Raw genomic sequence first — 20770 nt, 5'->3', positions numbered from 1 at the left:
TCCTCCCTCCCCGGCCTAGAGTAGTCTCATTCCCTCAACCTCCTGAACCCCCCTCTCCCCTAGATTCAAAAGACATGGAACCCATATGTCATTAGGCCTTTTGTAACTTGTAATGGGTGAGGGCTTGGCCCTCAGAAAGCCATAAATAAACAATTACAATATAGTAAACCTCCCATACCAAAAACAACACTAAATGCCAGCACTCAAACTACAATCTTACCTATGAAAAGGGAACAATGCAATTATTACAGCAAGCTCTAAAACACCAATATACCTTCTATTTAGAAAACAAAAAAAGCCAGGCTGCTTAAAATACCTGTAAAATAAAAATATACATGTACCTAAAAATATTATACAAAAGCTTTTAAACTATGTAAGTCCCTTTCTTCAGATGTTAGATCATAGACATTTATATATAAAGACGGGTCCTATATTGTCTCAGTAACTCACATGAAGTATTTCTGGATAATACTTACATAGCTCCGATAAAAGCTATCACAGCCTGCTAAGAATACAGTTTATGCCAAGACACAAATCTGCCATTTCAATACAATACTAACTCCCAGGAATCAACAACAACCCTACTCAGGAAAGAGCAGCATTGCAAATATTATATCAGGCCCTAGAAGACTAATACACCTCTTATTGAAAACAGAAGAAGATTGACTGCTACAGACCCTTAGAAACTATAAATTAGCGGAATCCCTCACCTCAATCACACATACAGAACACAGACAGACCCTTACCAAAGGCAAAATAAGAGACCGATAAATAACAAAATAAATATAAAATAATCATAACAGTGAAACCATACTAATAAAAAGAATAACTATTTTAAAATTGATGAATAGAACATCCAATAATTAAAACCTCATAAAAATGTTTACAACATTTCCCAAAATACCAATATAATATTTCAAAACAGCAAACATATCAAATAATATCCAATAATGAAACTAATAAGGATTTTAAAAATCTCCTTCTCTTCATACCTGGGATGTTTCAATTTCCAGCCACTCTGAGATTGTTGTGAATTGGGGGATTAAAGAAGAGATGTACAAACATTATCCTGTCACTCATACACACACACAGTCACACATATACACCCAGGTTCTACCCCCTCCCCCCCCCACAAACACACAGGCTGTTATCCACCCACCTTGCCCCACCCACACACATGCCCTCAATCTCCCCCCACACACAGCCTCTCACCCATAAACATGCACCAAGACTCTCACCCACCCACGTAGTCATCCACACACACACAGACAGGCAGTCATGCACCCATAACCACAATGTCACACATATACATACAGTCTCTCTCCCACATAAGCAGTCATCCACACAAGCAGTCACCCTCCACCCCCCCACACACAGGGCCGGATTTTAAATGCCCTGCGCTGGCGGCCTATTTTGCATAGGCCGCCAGCGCACGCACAGCCCCGGGACGTGCGTAAGTCCCGGGGCTTCGTAAAAGGGGCGGGGAGGGGGCGTGTCCGGGGGCATGTCCAGGATCAGGGGGCGGTTCGGGGCGGGACCGGGGGCATGGTGCCAGCCCGGGGGCATGGTTGAGGCCTCCGGACCAGCCCCCAGGTTGGGTGATGGCGCGCCAGCAGCCCGCTGGCGCGCACAGATTTACGTCTGCTTTCAGCAGGCGTAAATCTGCCAACAAAAGGTAGAGGGGTTTAGATAGGGCCGGGGGGGTGGGTTAGGGAGGGGAAGGGAGGGGAAGGTGCGGGGGGGTGGAAAGAAAGTTCCCTCCGAGGCCGCTCCGATTTCGGAGCGGCCTCGGAGGGAACAGGCAGCGCGCGCCGGGATCAGCTCACGCAGGTTGCACAAATGTGCACCCCCTTGCACGCGCCAACCCCGGATTTTATAAGATACGCGCGAATCTTATAAAATCCAGCGTACTTTTGTTCGCGCCTGGTGCGCGAACAAAAGTACGCGCTCGCGCAAAATTATAAAATCTACCCCACAGCCTCTCACACACACAACACACAGCTTCTCACTCACACATACACAGATATCATCCACCCCCAAATGGATACCCAGGCTCTCACCCACTCACCCAGGTCGTCATCCACACATACACAGACAGTCATTCATACACATACACTCCCACCCCTACACATATGCTCTCACCCAGTCACACTCACCTACCCACTGACATCCACCCACACAGGCTGTCACTGCTCCATCCACACACATACACAATCACTTTCTCACACACACACACACACACACACACACACATGCATAGGGCCTGGACCTCTTCTTCAGCTACCAGTAGGATGTTACCCAGGTAAAGAGTCCATCAAGTTAGGTTGAGAGAACATTGCACAAATCTCATCTTTGGGTGAGTTTCCTCACTCTGAAGGTCATCAAATCTTCACAAGAGAGCTCTGTTTGTTTCGTACGTCACACTCTGAATGTCAAATTGGTCCCTAACCCCTACACTAATACCTAAACCTCACCTCGAGTAACTAGGTGGGCCTCATATAGAGATATAAATACCTACCTAATATGAGGGCATTATGGCTAGTCTCTCTCTCTCTCTCTCTCTCCCTCCCTCCCAGTGATTGTAGGTAGGAAATACAACAATTCTGGCAGTTATTGCAAAGTGCAAAAACATTATTGCAGTTTGCACTAATACCTATGCGAAGTGTTAAGATAGGCTGTTTATCACAAAGTGCACTATTACCATAAAAGATGCCCCTTTTCCTATCACATGAGATATTTAGTGCATTTTGATAAATCCAGGCCTTAACCAGGATATTCAGCAGTGCAGCTGTGCCACTGAATATACCCTGATAAGTTTAAAGTTAGCCGGATAAAATAACTGTCTACCTTTAGATCTGCTCAATAGCAGGTCTAAAGTTAGCTGGTTACCTTAATTGGATAAGCTAATATCACTACATCACTGCTTACTTTAAGTTATCCATCTAAATGTCTTTTGAATACCTACCTCAATGTGTGGTTACACGCATATGTGCAAAGTTGTGTACATAAGTTACACTGCCATGCTGACAAGAGCATTTTAACCCTGCCATTTAGATTTTCTTTCACCCCAGTGCAAAGTTCCACACTGTATTAGTTAATCAGATGTCAAAACATATTTTATGCTAATGACTTGGGTAGCTTTGTTAATTCAGCGCACAATTATTTCCTTAGGAGATTCAAACTACTTAGATCTCTCTGGTTATTTCATTTATCTATGCCAATTTGCTTTTGGTCAGCGAGTCTCTTTATTGATGTAAAGTCATTTAAATGTAATTAGAATTACAAACATTAGCTCACTCCATTTAAATATATGTTCCACACTGCCAAAGGAGAAGGGGGACTTTGAAAAGGGCCACAATTTAGTAGGGATGTGCAGAGGGACGCCATACATTGCATTCGGGATTCATATTCGTCGGGGGGCAGATACGTTGCATTCGGCAAGAGGGGGCCCCCAATACATTTAATTGTTAATTCTTATTTGTCCCAGCTAAAATTAAATTAACTACAAACACCCCACCCTCCTGACCCCCCCAAGACTTACCAAAACTCCCTGGTGGTCCAGCGGGGGGTCCGGGAGCCATCTGCACTCACACCCTCGGCAGACGGTTTCAAAATGGTGCCAATAGCCTTTCACCTACTATGTCACAGGGGCTACTGGTGCCATTGGTCAGCCCCTGTCACATGGTAGGAGCAATGGATGGCCGGCGTCATCTTGTGCTCCTACCATGTGGAAACTCACCCAAAAATGAGATTGTGCAATGTTCTCTCAGTCTAGCTTGATGGACTCTCTACCTGGGTAACATCAAGCTAAGTTGAGAGAACATTGCACAAATCTCATCTTTGGGTGAGTTTCCTCACTCCGAAGGTCATCAAATCTTCACAAGAGTGCACGGTTCTGTTCGTATGTCGCACTCTGAATGTCAAAGTGGCCCCTAACCCCTGCACTAATACCTAAACCTCACCTCAAGTAACTAGGTGGGCCTCATATAGAGGTATAAATACCTACCTAGTATGAGGGTATTATGGCTTGTCTCTCTCTCCACCTCCCCCTCTCCCTCCCAGTGATTGTAGGTAGGAAATACAACAATTCTGTCACTTATCACAAAGTGCAAAAAAGTTATCACAGTTTGCACTAATATCTATGTAAAGCACTAAGATAGCACACTTTGCGATAAACAGCCTATTACCATAAAACACACCCCTTTTCCTATTGCATGCAATATTTAGTGCATTTTGATAAATCCAGGCCTAAGTTTGTACCTGAGGCAATGGAGGGTAAAGTGACTTGCCCAAGGTCACAAGGTGCAGCAGTGGGATTTGAATCCTGGTCATCCTGGTTAATAGCCTGCTGCTCTAACCACTTGTCTACTCCTCCAGTCATTAGTTAGATCAGTTGTGAGGAGCATTGAAAGGGCACCAATGAATGATGATGTCCTGCGATTGGATAGAAGGAGAGGATGGGTGGTACTCCCTCATCTGAGAGTGTACAATGCAACCTGTATCCTTTGCTTATTGCAAGAATGGGTCTTGGGGAAGCAGAAGTTTGACGTGGAGGGTCTAATGAGTGACTGGACATTTCCTTATCAACCAATTAACTTGGTACATCTGAAGCAAAAGGTTTTTGCATCTCTAGGAATCTCTGCTTTCTGGCTTACTATGGCCAGGAAAGCTTGGATATGGTGGAGGGGGTATCTGGTGTAGGACACTCAGATTTCACCCTTTTTAACCTTGGTGGGAAACTGAGTTTCCTCCAGGGCTTTCCAATTCAGTGTTCTGGGGTTGGTCTAGAATGGGGCTGCATAATATGGCTCAGTTGATGGATCCTGATACTCCTTGTTGGTTCTCATTCCAGCAACTGCTAGCTGAGTGGGATATGCCGAACTCATCATTTTATGCCCTTTTACAAGCTCATCATTATGGAGCAAGTATATGTGTGGGGGAGTTGTCTCATGTCATGCCCATGGATGTGGAAGATAGCATTTTGGATACCACCCCTAAATTTAACAAAATTGTGATTTGGGTCATGCACCTGAAAACGCTGCTACCTTCACCTCATATTGCATGCTTGGCAGCACAATGGAGTACAGATTTGGGGGAGCAGATTCAGGATGATTCCATGGTCCAAGCCTTTGATCTGTTATATAAGTATCTATTAGAGGCGCTAACTTGAGAGAAATACAGTTTAAATTGCTACACCAGGTGTATTTTATGAGGGTCTTGGGAGTTAAAATGCACCTTTGGGAATCTGACTTATGTCTTAAATGTAATGCCTCTTCTGGGGAATTGTGTCGTATGTTCACAGGTTGTCACAAGCTCAAACCTTTTTGGAGTAAAGTAAGACATTTCTGGACGATATTTAGGGGGGTGGAATTCCCTGGTGTGGGATGCTACTTTATCTGAATGTTATGGACAGGAATGTATGGTTGCCAAGGGGGGGGGGCGGGGGCGGGATGGTTCCTGCCATTGGCATTGCTACTTACTAAGAAAACTGTGTTGCAATGTTGGAAAACCAGTGTGGTACCATAATGGCTTGAGCTGATGCGGCATACCGCGCAAATTGAGAAAATATGCAAGAAAGAACTATTGTCTCTGAGGGCATTTGTGGCTCTCAAAGGTTACTTTCTTTTATGGGATATAGTATGAAGGAAAGTATAGCGGGAAGAACATGTTCTTTTATTTGGCAGATAACTATTGCAACATTAGTTCCCTGGATGGCTGTGTGATAGGGTGAGTGGGGTATGTTAGTGGTGTGCTTGAGAGAGGGGGAAAAAGAAATAAAATATGTAAAACCTCATTTGAGCCTAAATATGTTCAGGGAGAGTTGTAATCATATCTTAAATTATTCTTGTTATGTCTATGTCTATATCTCTATTTGGAGATTGTTTTGTTGGCTCAAATAAAAATGGAATTAAAAAAAATATTATAAACTATAGATTTGTGTAAGAAGGTACAAATCAGTGGACATGGAGGAGGGAGTGAGGGAGTAAAGTGAGCCGTAGGAGTACACATCCTACTGATGAAGCTATGGTAAATTATGTGTCAGAGTAATGCATGCATGCTAAGCTTGTCAGATTGTTGGTGTTAGCTAGAATATGAATTGCACGCTAAAAACTTTTTTTAAGTTTTAAATTTATGTTCTTATGACATTTGTTTCTCATAAAGTTTGTGCCCTGATATAACAATTTCCAAGTCTGTGAATAAGGGACAGTTGGTGCCTTCTGAAAGTTGACCATTTTGGAACATCTTCTATGGAGACTATTATAAAGTCTGGCATGGATGATAATATGAAAATTAATGTTATGTGGTCTGGGGAGTTTTTCACCATTCTTGTATGTAAACTTATTTACAGGGTGATCTGACATTTTCTAGCTAAAGTACAGTACAAAATAAAAATAACCCAATCAGATTTGATTTTGAAAAATCCTATAACGTTATCCATTGAAATTGAAAGCATTGAACCAAACACTATTTTTGCATCTTTAAGACCTTACATACTTTGTTTGGGGCTGTCTTTCTCCTCCGGAGGCACTGACACTTCTTTTCAACTTGCCTGTAAAACATAAACACAAAAAGAATATTGTTATAGAAAATATATTGCATGTCCCTGACTAATAAATTCAAACATCTCCTACCTCAACATCTGTTGAGTACTACCGGTTCTCTACTAAGAAGAATATACCATAAACGTAGGTAGATACAAAGCATTCCAAGTGGTTTAAATGTGGCCTGCTGTGTAGGGATGTGAATCGTTTTTCAACGATTAAAATTATCGTCCGATAATGTTTATATCATCTTAAATCGTTATAGAACACGATACAATAGAAATTCTAACGATTTATCGTTAAAAATCGTTAAATCGTGTTAGTGCGCACTAACTCGAGTTAGTGCGCACTAACTCCCCGTTAGTGCGCACTAACTCGATTTAGTGCGCACTAACTGAAAATGACACAAATAAACACTTTCCAGGTCACTGAAGGTCAGTTAGGAATGAATATGTGTTCCTATTGGCTGGCTGCCCTCTTATCTATTGATGTTACCAAGGTTACCACTGAGGTGATGGTTGGGGGGATGGGAAATGGAACTGGAAACTAACGAACACCAACAGAAAATGAAACAAAGTGTTCACACTTCCCAGGTCAGTAAAGGTCACTTAGGAATGAATATGTATGTATGTATTCCTATTGGCTGGCTGTGCTCTTATCTATTGATGTTACCAATATGGTTGGGGGGATGTGAAATGGAAACAGTTGGAAGCTTGACAAAAAAAGTAATGTAATGATCAGCACTCACGTGACTAGAACTTGTTTGTTTATTATTTTTGTTAGCAGGCACCTGAAATGCTAGTGCATGTTGAATTTGCCAATCACTGTGCATTTTAGAAAGGTGGTCCTGGCTGAAACTGTACCCAGTTCAAATATATGTAATTGATTGTTGGTAAGTGTATTTTTTAAGTAGCCACACTGGCACCAGTATGTTTACTTTTCCTCCTACTTAACTCACTAGCTCAGCTTTGTAAGAAGGGCTTCTCTGCTTGTGTGTTGTTTTTGTTTGGTGTGAGGAGAGCAGAAACATCAGATCTTTATTCAATCTACTACAGTCATCTCTTACAGTGCCCTATCCCTATTAATACCAGGAGTGTTGTGATCTTCCTGCACACAGTGCCCTAACCCTGATACCAGTCTGAGACAGCTCCCTCCCTGCATTACTAGTGAGAGGCTGGCTTCACAGACAGGGGGGAGCTGCCTGACCCTCACTCCTGACTTCCCCCATGTCCCAGCTAGTGAATGGTGTGTGGGTGAGGGGGGGGGGGAGGATGGTGAAGTCTGAGACAGCTCCCTCCCTGCATTACTAGTGAGAGGCTGGCTTCACAGACAGGGGGGAGCTGCCTGACCCTCACTCCTGACTTCCCCCATGTCCCAGCTAGTGAATGGTGTGTGGGTGAGGGGGGGGGGGGAGGATGGTGAAGTCTGAGACAGCTCCCTCCCTGCATTACTAGTGAGAGGCTGGCTTCACAGACAGGGGGGAGCTGCCTGTCCCTCACTCCTGACTTCCCCCATGTCCCAGCTAGTGAATGGTGTGTGGGTGAGGGGGGGGGGGGGATGGTGAAGTCTGAGACAGCTCCCTCCCTGCATTACTAGTGAGAGGCTGGCTTCACAGACAGGGGGGAGCTGCCTGACCCTCACTCCTGACTTCCCCCATGTCCCAGCTAGTGAATGGTGTGTGGGTGAGGGGGGGGGGAGGATGGTGAAGTCTGAGACAGCTCCCTCCCTGCATTACTAGTGAGAGGCTGGCTTCACAGACAGGGGGGAGCTGCCTGACCCTCACTCCTGACTTCCCCATGTCCCAGCTAGTGAATGGTGTGTGGGTGAGGGGGGGGGGGTGGATGGTGAAGTCTGAGACAGCTCCCTCCCTGCATTACTAGTGAGAGGCTGGCTTCACAGACAGGGGGGAGCTGCCTGACCCTCACTCCTGACTTCCCCCATGTCCCAGCTAGTGAATGGTGTGTGGGTGAGGGGGGGGGGTGGATGGTGAAGTCTGAGACAGCTCCCTCCCTGCATTACTAGTGAGAGGCTGGCTTCACAGACAGGGGGGAGCTGCCTGACCCTCACTCCTGACTTCCCCCATGTCCCAGCTAGTGAATGGTGTGTGGGTAAGGGGGGGGGGGGGAGGATGGTGAAGTCTGAGACAGCTCCCTCCCTGCATTACTAGTGAGAGGCTGGCTTCACAGACAGGGGGGAGCTGCCTGACCCTCACTCCTCCGGGGTATTGTGATCTTCCTGCACACAGTGCCCTATCCCTGATACCAGGGGTGTTGTGATCTTCCTGCACACAGTGCCCTATCCCTGATACCAGGGGTGTTGTGATCTTCCTGCATGCAGTGCCCTATCCCTATTAATACCAGGAGTGTTGTGATCTTCCTGCATGCAGTGCCCTATCCCTATTAATACCAGGAGTGTTGTGATCTTCCTGCACGCAGTGCCCTATCCCTGATATCGGGATGTGTGCAAGAAGATCACAACACCCCCGGTATCAGGAATAGGGCACTGTGTGCAGGAAGATCACAACACCCCCAGTATCAGGAATAGGGCACTGTGTGCAGGAAGATCACAACACCCCCTGGTATTAGGGATAGGGCACTGTGTGCAGGAAGATCACAACACTCCTGGTATTAATAGGGATAGGGCACTGTGTGCAGGAAGATCACAATACCCCTGGTATCAGGGTTAGGGCACAAGTTCTAGTCACATTGACTGATCACATTACTTGTTTTGTCAAGCTACCAACTGTTTCCATTTCCCATCCCCCATATACTGTCAGTAGGAAACTTGGTAACATGAATAAATAAGAGGGCAGCCAATAGGAATACATATTCATTCCTAAACTGACCTTAACTGACCTGAAAAGTGTCAAATTGTATCATTTTCAGTTAGTGCGCACTAACTCCCAGTTAGTGCGCACTAACTCCCGTTAGTGCGCACTAACTCGAGTTAGTGCGCACTAATCGGAAAAAAACGATTTTTAACGATTTTTTAACTAAAAAATCGTGCCTAAGACGATTTTCTTGCCCTGCCACACGATTTCTATCGTTAAGACGATATGGAAAACGATTCACATCCCTACTGCTGTGCTGGTTGCTTCTTACTTTTATAAAAATGGGAAATAGCTAGAGAGGGTGTGCATTTTTAGTTAGACTTCTGAGAAGGCATATGTTGTTTTTAGGAGATGACCCTTGGGCCTTATGGATTAAAGCTTAGGTAAGAAGGTAGAAAGGGTTTCTTCTTTCCACTTTTTGGGAATCTTATTTCTTTCCTTTTGAAAATTTTTAAGGGGGTTTTTATCCATCATTCCCTCCTTTTTGTTTGTATGATGAAGACCAGATCTATTTTTACCAGCCAACTAGAAATTCCCCATGGCCAAGGAAATAAGATGACATCATTTGGAGAGGAGGTTTTGCAGAAGAGTCTCTCACTGAGGGAGATCCAGTGCTCTTCAAAGGAATGGATCTGCATTCACTCCTGGCAGGAGGAAAGAATAAGAAGAAAGGAGAATTGTGGCCCAATCTTAACCACTTCAATATCATCAGGATATTCTGGGAGGAGGTTGGATAAGAAGGAAGAAGCTTGCAGGCAAATTTTAAAAGCCCGGCACATGCTAAAGCTTGGAGATAAGTGAGTATGTCCAGTCGGCACATGCTGCGTAGATTTTAAAAAGCACCCATGTACACGCGTTTCTCTCGATACTTGCAGAAGTGAGAAAGCCCATAAAGGGGAGGGTCATGGGCGGCTCTGGGTGGGGCATGGGTGGGACATGGGAGTTCTGAGATTTTAACATGAAATGTGTGCGTAAGTATTTAAATGCACAAGCGAGCGCTTGGGTCCCTTGACACATAACTTTACTACTGCTATGGATGGCGTGTAAGTAATTAAATAAAAAATTCTAGGCTAGTCAGTGGGGTTTTAAGGATCGGGGCTAAAAGGGGGAACGGCAGACTATTAAATAGAGGGGTTGGGAAGTCCTATCCTTTGCCTCAGTGAACTATGAATGAAGTAGTGAAAATGGCAATGGCGTGGATGCGCACCCCTTTTAAAATCACCCCCTTTCGTGGTGGAAGCATTATTTGCGCACATGTACATGCATTCAGCCTATTTGATATCATGCACAACACATACGGTATATGTGCGTATGTTATAAAATGGCCGCGTCCTTTGGCACAAGATGGCATATGCATGTACATGTGCGCCTGCACGACTGTTTAAAAGTTACCGGCCTCTTTATGACATCTGAATCAAAGTATGAGAAACAGGACTTTAAATTATACCATCTAGACTAATTCAGCTGTCATGTCCACCAGTGTGGGAGGAAGCTCTAAAAGTGCCCCTGAAAATGGAATAGGATGTGGAAGTAAAATGACATCAGTACAGAGCAACAGATGTATTGGAAAATGAGAATGTAACAGACTGCTTTGAACAAAGACTTGAAAACTGTCATTTATTTTACCTTACAATCAATCATCAGTAAAGTTAAGGTGGAATTACCTTCATCATTCAGCGTGATTATTATTGTACATAATAGAGACGGTTAAAACAGCAAAAAGTCTTCTTCTCTGCCCTCCCCCAAAAAGGAATCCTTCCTTATGGAAGGTATAGGAAGTATGGACAGTTAAAGCCCTGAAATATGAGGTATGTCCATGGGTTACATATTTTATTCTATTTTATTTTTAGTTTAAGGAAATGATATACATTTTAATAAGAATGGGAAATTGGTTGAAAGAAAACTATCAAAGTAGGTGGTGGTCATACTTTTACTAAGCTACTGAATGACTTGAGATGCAAGTCTGAGAACTATTAAGCTACCTCCCTTAGGCACCTAAATCATCAGAAAACATTTATTAGCCTAGGAAATGTAACACTTCTGTCCAATCACTTTGTTGGTTTTTTTTTTAATAAACTTTGATGAGCTAGCAAGAGACCCATTTTCTATTTCTTACTACAAAATAATTGGACGCACTTGGGTTACTAAGTGGAATAAAATGTGTAACAGGAATTTATTAGTGGGAACCATTTCTTTTAAAGTCAATTTCTGATTCTAAGAATGTTTTCCAGATTCCTAATCTTCCTATGGAGCTGTTGTAGTAGAAAACAGCTCTCTTAATGACATTTTTAATATATAAAATAAAATTTAAAACAACTACTAAAGGAAACAAAAATGGGTGAAATATTCATTAAATAATATTCAAAACATGCCAAAACAGACCACATGTAGTTAAGAAAAGTAAATATTATTCAACGTCCAATGTGCACAAAAAAAGAAAGGTAAAAGTTTAATCTGGGAATTCAAAAACTTCTTAGCCAGGTAAGGAGACTTCTCCAGCTAAGTGGTGGCTGCTGAATATCTGGACATGTTCAGCAGTTGCCACATAGCCAGATAAATCATTTTCCAGTTAAGTAATTAGCTAGATAATTCAGAGGCAGGGAATTGGTGAATCAGCTATGTTAGCCAGATAAGAAGTACCACCCTGATTTTGAGACTCAAAATTGCCGTCCCGCCATCAAAATCGCCGTCCCGCCAATACTCAAAATGGCGCCGATCGCCGTCATAGTGAGGGCAAAGGCGATCGGCGCCATTTTGAGTATTGGCGGGACGGCGATTTTGAGTCTCAAAATGGCGGCGATCGGCGCCATTTTGATTATTGGGATCGGGCGGCCGGCGTGAAAGGAGGTCGCTTCCGGACACCCGCTGGACTTTTGGCAAGTCTTGTGGGGGTCAGGAGGCCCCCCCAAGCTGGCCAAAAGTCCCTGTCGGTCCAACGGGGGTCCCGGAGCGACCTGCCGTCCGACGCCAGGCCAGGACTCAAAATGGCGCCGATAGCCTTTGCCCATACTATGTCACAGGGGCTACCGGTGCCATTGGTCAGCCCCTGTCACATGGTAGGAGCACAAGATGGCGCCGATGGCCATGTGACAGGAGCTGACCAATGGCACCGTAGCCCCTGTGACAAAGGTTATCGGCTCCATTATGAAACTAGCACCCAGGGTCTGAGTGAGTTCCCGGACCCCACCGCTGGACCACCAGGGAGTTTTGGTAAGTCTTGGGGGGGTCAGGAGGGTGGGGGGTTGTAGTTAATTTAGTAGTAACGTATTTACAGATCGACAACTTATTGAATTCTCCATACTTCCGCATGAAACGGAATTGACCCCCCCATGAATACGGATCGCGTACGCAACGAAAACTTTTTGCCTGCACACCTCTACGAGCCTTACCTTCATCATGTGAATAGCGATTCTCAAAAACGCCGATGCTCAACGTTTTGCCGTACCGGAAACTCACCCATAATTTCCGCCTTTTAAATCTCCTATACTCCATAGAGGGATACCCCTCCAGCTGTCATTCAATCTAATTCCCTTAACTATGCCCACAATTATACAACCAATCCGCTGCGGTCTCAACCACACACCCCCTAGTTTCCACCGTTTAAATCTCCTATACTCTGTAGAGAATACACCTCTCCATCTGTCATTCAATCCACACCCACAACTATACAACCAATCCACTACTATCTCAACCAGACACCCCCTTTAGTTTCCTCCTTTTAAATCTCCTATGCTTCGCAAAGGATACACCCCTCCATCCATCATTTAATCTAATTCCTTAAACACATCCATAATTATGCAAATAAACCATTGCTATCGCTACCACACACCCCCTTGATTTTCTCACACTCACTACATACTACATTAAACAGGGCGCAACAGTCACCAAATATTTTATATTTTAAACATAATATGCTGCCCATTCAATTTCAGAATTGAGGCACCACGGGTATACAGTTGACCATTGAAAAATAAATGCTGCACAGATTGAAGAGGAAGCTTTAAAAGAATATATTATATGGTGCTGTGGATCAGTGTTGTGCCATTTTCACTCATTTGAACAGTAAAGACTTTAATTTGGACACTAACATAGGGGCTCCAGTTGTTTGATTGGGCACATTCAGCACCCACTGGGACATACAAGTACCCCTCTCCCAGGAACAAAAACAAAGGATACAAAAGGTCACTCAGCACTTGGGGGCCTTGGGCATAATCTCCCCTCCCCCCCATTCGACAAAGAATCCAGACCCTGAAAAGAAGAGTCATTGTTCAAGCTAGGCTGGGAAGGTACCAGCCCCAAAGAGTTATACAAATACGTTTATGGCCTCATTGGGTGGCAATCCATCCACACCCAGTGATGGGGTTACATACTTATCAACCTTCAGACAGACCTAAGACACTACCTCAAAAGGAAGAGTTAGCTGCCTCAACCAAGGCACAGGAGAACAAATTAGGTAGTCAGCAGTTTAAAGAGAAGAGCAGAAACTGGAAAAGGAAGCAACATTTTGATAAGATACAATCCCAGGAGAACCAACTAGCTGAAATGAAAGACACATTCCAGAGTCTTAGTGACAAATGGACCTCCTAATCCATGGCACCTGAAAAAGAGCCCCAGAAAGTCAGAAAAAAACTGGGGGCTCTAAAAGCAATGTAGGGGCTTGCACCTCCAAGGAAGACCCAGATTCCCTAGGTCCTGCAAATGAACAATGACTAACAAATTTTGTTTCATGTTCCCAGTTTTCAGCATTAAGTGTGAAGGATTAATTTCTGTCTGAACCAGCTGACACCATAACCTAGCAGCTCTAGGTAACATTTCACAGCATGAGAATACTGCATCAATTTTAAATGCATACTTTAGTAGCATACAGGACATATTCAACTGTGAGGGCTTTTTAGAAACTGGATTTGAGGTAATTACTTAGAGACTTATTGAAAAACTCTCTGCTTCTATAGAGGAAAGATCTACAGTAAAGGTAGTTCTGTGTGATGTGTCCCTAAGGGTTTATAGGAAAGAGCCTATTAAAACAGGGAAGGTTGGGCTCACAATTGAATTAGGAAAGATGACAGTGAAGCATCCAGTTTTAATAATTAAAAGCACAAGAGATTAATTTTTGATAGGTAATGAACTTCTAAAGAGGCTTTCTTCTTCTTGACTATGTAAATGAATAGAAACATAGAAACATAGAAATGACGGCAGAAGAAGACCAAATGGCCCATCTAGTCTGCCCAGCAAGCTTCACACATATTTTCTCTCATACTTATCTGTTTCTCTTAGCTCTTGGTTCTATTTCCCTTCCACCCCCACCTTTAATGTAGAGAGCAGTGATGGAGCTGCATCCAAGTGAAATATCTAGCTTGATTCGTTAGGGGTAGTAGCCGCCGCAATAAGCAAGCTGCACCCATGCTTATTTGTTTTACCCAGACTATGTTATTAGCCCTTATTGGTTGTTTTTCTTCTCCCCTGCCGTTGAAGCAGGGAGCTATGCTGGATATGCGTGACGTATAAGTCTTCTCCCATGCCGTTGAAGCAGAGAGCCATGCTGGATGTGCATCGAAAGTGAAGTATCAGGCACATTTGGTTTGGGGTAGTAACCGCCGTAATAAGCCAGCTACTCCCCGCTTTGTGAGTGCGAACCCTCTTTTCTTCTCCCCTGCTGTTGAAGCAGAGAGCTCTGCTGGATGTGTGAAGTATCAGTTTTTCTTCTCCCCTGCCGTTGAATCAGAGAACTTTGCTGTATATGCATTGAAAGTGAAGTATCAGGCTTATTTGATTTGGGGTAGTAACCGCCGTAACAAGCCAGCTACTCCCCTCTTTGTGAGTGTGAATCGTGTGATCGATCGTCTTAACAATCGATTTCGGCTGGGGGGGGGAGGGAATCGGATCGTCGCGGTTTTGTTTTTTTAAATATCGTGTAAATCGTAAATCGGGGGAGGGCGGGAAAACCGGCACACTAAAACATTCCTTAAACCCACCCCGACCCTTTAAAATAAATCCCCCACCCTCCCGAACCCCCCCCCAAAATGTCTTAAATTACCTGGGGTCCAGTGGGGGGGTCCCGTTGTGATCTTCCACTCTCGGGCCACGGGTGCGTTGATAGAAATGGCGCCGGCGCTACCTTTGCCCTGTCATATGACAGGGCAAAGGTAGCGCTGGCACCATTTTGCTTCCTGTCCCCTGACGTCACGAGCGTAGGAGATCGCTCCCGGACCCCCGCTGGACCCCCAGGGACTTTTGGCCAGCTTGGGGGGGCCTCCTGACCCCCACAAGACTTGCCAAAAGTCCAGCGGGGGTCCGGGAACGACCTCCTGCACTCGAATCGTGTTGCCGTAATGGAAAATGGCGCTGGCCATACGGCCGGCGCCATTTTGCAATACGGCAATATGGCCATATGGCTGTATGTAGGAACAGATAGGGAGCTAATGCAGTGACTTCAAAAGAGGGTTTATATGGGTGAGGCATGATTCTCAAAATGTAGTACTGCATTGGAGGATATTTTGTCTTATGTAGCCATTCTTTATTATGAACTACCGTATTTTTCGGACTATAAGGCGCACCGGATTATAAGGCGCATTATCAATGAGCGCCTGCTAAGGCGTCCAGGTTCATATATAAGGTGCACCGGATTATAAGGCGCACTGCATTATAAGGTGCAGCGCATTAAATGAAACAAAGCTCAGACCATAGGGCAGACTTTAGTCAACTTTATTCAACTCTTTCACAATAACTCTCAACTTGTTCAGTTGTAACGAGTCGGTCTTAGCTCTTCAGTGATGATTCCAGCCTTCATGAAAGCTCGGATGACATTGGAGACTGATACCTTCTTCCAGGCATCCACGATCCACTGGCACATAGTGGCATAACTCGTCCCTCAGGCATTACATCACATCTTTCCTTTCCGATCAGTCTCTCTCTCATGCATGCACACACACACACACAGGCATTACATCACATCTTTCCTTTCCGATCAGTCTCTCTCTCATGCATGCACACACACACACAGGATTCTCACTCCCATGCTGTATCTCATAAACACCCATGTTTCTCACTCCTGTGCTAGCTGTCTCCACATGCACAGGCTTCTCATTCCCATAATCACTTTCTCTCTCTCACACACACACACACTCCAGTCATCTCCCTGACCAGTCAGTTCCATTGTCTCTCTTATATACACACATCACCTCTCTGACCAATTTCTCTCTCTCACACACTTTACATAGATGATCTCAATCAAATGCTCTCACTTACACACAGGTTCTCACTCACAGTTACACATGCACACTCTCAATCACACATACATTCTCTTCAGGCTGGCTGGTTCTCTCATTTCCTGCCCCCCCCCCCCCCCCCAGCACACATGATAGCTGCAGCAGCCTTCTCCTCTAGTTTCTTTCAGTTAAAAAAAACAAAACAAAAAACACAACTGTTCATTCCTCCACCACAAATCCATCAAATCCTTCATCTTCAGTGTCTGAGTTAAACAGTTGGGCGATTTCTATATCAAGCATGCTCGGGTCCCCCTCATCATTATCCGAGTCGGTCTCGTTGCTGCTGCTTAGCTCTTCAGTGATGATTCCAGCCTTAATGAAAGCTCGGATGACACTGGAGACTGATACCTTCTTCCAGGCATCCACGATCCACTGGCACATAGTGGCATAACTCGCCCGGCGTTGCCTCCCTGTGTTGGTGAATGTGTGGTCACCTTCTGTCATCCAACGCTCCCAAGCTGCTCTCAATTTAACTTTAAATGACCTGTTGATGCCGATATCTAGCAGCTGGAGCTCTTTGGTTAATCCACCCGGAATTACGGCAAGCTCTGAATTAGTTTTCTTCACTTGGGCTTTGACAGTATCGGTCACATGGGCACGCATGGAGTCACAGACCAATAGGGATGGGGATTTGTGAAAAAAGCCGTCCGGTCTCTTGACGTAGACCTCCCTCAGCCACTCAATCATCTTCTCCTCGTCCATCCAGCCCTTTGGGTTAGCCTTGATGGTGACACCAGCAGGAAACTTTTCCTTTGGCAAAGTCTTCCTCTTGAAAATGACCATGGGTGGTAGTTTCTGGCCATTAGCCTGACAGGCGAGAACTACAGTGAAAGATGACTTCTCGTTTCCTGTGGTACGTATAGATACTGTACTGGTCCCTGTTTTCTCAACAGTACGTTGTACGGGGATATCGAAAGTGAGGGGGACCTCATTCATGTTAGTGATGTGTTCTGGCTGGATATTCTTTTCTTTTATCTTGGTTATGCAGTAGGTGTGGAAAATGGCCAGCTTCTCTTCATAATCCTTTGGCAGTTGCTGGCAGACAGTAGTTCTGGTGCGGATGGAGAGATTACACCTTTGCATAAAACGAAAGCACCATGAAGGACCTCCTCGAAAGTCCTTGATCTCCATGTCGCGTGCTAACGCTGTGGCTTTGAGTCGAATAGAGACAGTGGAGACGCTTCTACCTGCGGTTCTCTGTTCGATAACCCACTGATCTATTTTGTCCTCCAACTGTGGCCATCTTGCTTTGTGTCCTCGGAAACTCAGTTTGGTCTTCTTTACTTGGCATAGGGCATCTTCTTGTTTCCTCCTCTTACGCACCATAGATTTATTAATGTTGAATTCTATCGCAGCTGCTCTATTTCCATGCTCTACTGCATGACTTATAGCTTTAAGCTTAAAATCTGCATCATAAGCATGTCTCTTAACAGGAGGCATTTTGGAGTAGTGGGTATAAACATTTATTGAATGCACACACATTAATGCTGGAGCACAGATACTGCACGGCTCAGAGCCTTTTTTTTTTAATCGGTTGTGCTTGGGTCAGGAGGAATCCGGGTAAACCCTTTAAAAAAGAGCCGGGTCTAAGTCTCTGCCTGCACGGCTCAGAGCCTTTTCTTTTAATCGGTTGCGCTCGGGTCAGGAGGAATCCGGGTAAACCTTTAAAAAAGAGCCGGGTCTAAGTCTCTGCCTGCACGGCTCAGAGCCTTTTCTTTTAATCGGTTGCGCTCGGGTCAGGAGGAATCCGGGTAAACCCTTTAAAAAAGAGCCAGGTCTAAGTCTCTGCCTGCACGGCTCAGAGCCTTTTCTTTTAATCGGTTGCGCTCGGGTCAGGAGGAATCCGGGTAAACCTTTAAAAAAGAGCCGGGTCTAAGTCTCTGCCTGCACGGCTCAGAACCTTTTTTTTTACCGTTATCGGTTGCGCTCGGGTCAGGAGGAATCCGGGTAAACCCTTTAAAAGAGTAAAGAGAGCATACGCGGTCGGCAGTAGCAAGAAAAAGATCGCGTTTAAACACTCCACTTCTGCACGTGCTGATGCTCCTCCTCCTTCCTGCCTGAGCGTCACCGGAAGTAAACTTTACCGGAGCCGCGTGGGCAGGAAGGAGGGGAAACATCAGTGCGTGCAGAAGTGGAGCAGCACTTGCGTTTACGGACCGAGAAGAAGAAGAAGAGGCCTGGTAGCAGGGCCACTGCAGAGCCCATCCTGCGGCGACCCGCAAAGAGGAGGCCTAGAGGTGAGTGAGAGCCTGTGCTTGAGACTGAGTGTATGTGACAGTGAGAGCCAGTGTGTGTGTGTGAGAGAGAGAAATGCATGTGAGAATGAGAACCTGACTGTGTGTTTGAGGGAAGAAGATGGAGAGAAAAGAAACAGAAAAAAAGACAATATAAAAGGAGTGGCAGCAGAATTCATATATAAGGCGCATCGGATTATAAGGCGCACTTCCGATTTCTGAGAAAATCGTAGGTTTTTAGGTGCGCCTTAAAGTCCGAAAAATACGGTAATTTATGAGAATACTGCACTTATTTTTAATGCATGAGGAAAATTATGAATAGATTAAGCACCAATTATTGATATACCTGGAGGTATTAATGTTTGTGTGCTATTTATATAAAGGTCCTTATAAATGTTCAGTGTGGTTGATTAAGCTATTTTCAAAGTGAATTTTTTGGTGAATGTTTGTTTTTTTATTAATTCAGTATTCACATTCACTTACAGGCTTGTTTTAGTATAATGAATGTTTTGTCTTTAACATCACTAACGGAGAACATTATCTTTCCTTGGTTGTCAGAACTGCTTAGGTTGGATCTTTATAATGAATTATTATCCCAGGAATATTATAGTTGAAAACAGCACTTAAGAATGCAAATTTATCTTTATAGAATTAACATTAATACAATATTTCATATTTCTTAAATACAACAGCCATTAATTAAAGCATGTTAAATGATTAAATTAAGCAAATATTTTTTGCTTAAAGTTAAATATTTTTTGGAATTGTGTTTGGTATATTTTATTTTTTAATATTGTTTATATGTATCTTCCTTTTGCATATATTTCTTACATATAAACAATTTTACACATACTGCAAAATTCACCTGAAAAATATATGGGTACCGATATGCCTTTTCTTTAATCACAACCATTTTCAAAAGAACTTAATATTTTAATTAAACTGAATTGTGTTGTGTATAATATTCTTTGGCAAATTTCCAGTTTTGTGAATGAAGTCACAGTATTTCTGTTGATTAGAAAATTAATGACTTTTTTTTTGCATCCTACTGAGTCACAATGCAGGATGAAATAACTAAACTAACTTGCAGTTGCTGTTTCTTTATACTGGGTCCATTGTTCAATTTAATGTTCCTTTAAATCTGTGCTCTAAAGGTAATTTGACTATATCCTCTCAAGCTTTTCATTTAGTGTCACATGCACACAATTATAGCAACTTGAGACTGCAATGCTAAGGAAAAATTTAACAAAGCATAAACTCCTGCTTTGAGGCCAAGTGTTGGTGCTATGTGAGAAGTACATACATAAGTGCATTAATGTAATGGATTGTAATCTCAAAGGTCATTTCCTCTGCAGTGTTGTTGGTAGGATGATGACATGATGACTCAGATATTTATCTGTTTTATTAGACAAAATAAAATTAAAAGCAATATTCCCTTTCTACTGAAATGATGAGATAGTACTAGCAGCAAACATTAATATGCAACTTCACAGTTGCCCCCGAATGCACAGTAACTCAGTGAAGATTTATATATTTAAATTATTGTTAAAAAATATTATTTTATAACATGACAATAAAAAGTAATTTACTCCATACCTTATTTGATAAGCTTTCCTTTATCTGCTATTTCTCACTATCTGATAGTTATGTGACTGACAGAAATCCTGCACACACAAGGAAAAGAAAAGCAAAAGAAAAAAGGTAGGATATTGATTAAATTTAATAAAGAAAGAAAAAGTGGTTGGACCTTCAAAATAAAAGAAAACAAGAGAAAAAGGTTACCTCCATTGTGAAGATCCTAAAAATGCAACTAGCTATAAGATCACCAGGACAAGTACAGAATTATAGCGGGAATGAACCCTTGGGCCAAGGTGGTGTTGGCGCATCCCACAGGGAGGA

General features: G+C 43.7%; 1 protein-coding gene across 1 annotated transcript in view; it reads right to left on the bottom strand.

The window, feature by feature from the left end:
- NEK10 (NIMA related kinase 10) overlaps window positions 1–20770 on the bottom strand; it is a 587606-nt gene that overhangs the window by 136060 nt on the left and 430776 nt on the right. Inside the window, exon 30 of the mRNA XM_029587074.1 lies at window positions 6496–6550. Coding sequence (XP_029442934.1) covers window positions 6496–6550 — 55 coding nt within the window. The remainder of the gene's footprint in view (window positions 1–6495; window positions 6551–20770) is intronic.

Source organism: Rhinatrema bivittatum, chromosome 2 (genome assembly GCF_901001135.1).
Source record: "Rhinatrema bivittatum chromosome 2, aRhiBiv1.1, whole genome shotgun sequence".
NCBI classification, from domain to species: domain Eukaryota; kingdom Metazoa; phylum Chordata; class Amphibia; order Gymnophiona; family Rhinatrematidae; genus Rhinatrema; species Rhinatrema bivittatum.
This window is presented reverse-complemented; position numbering and strand designations above follow the sequence as displayed.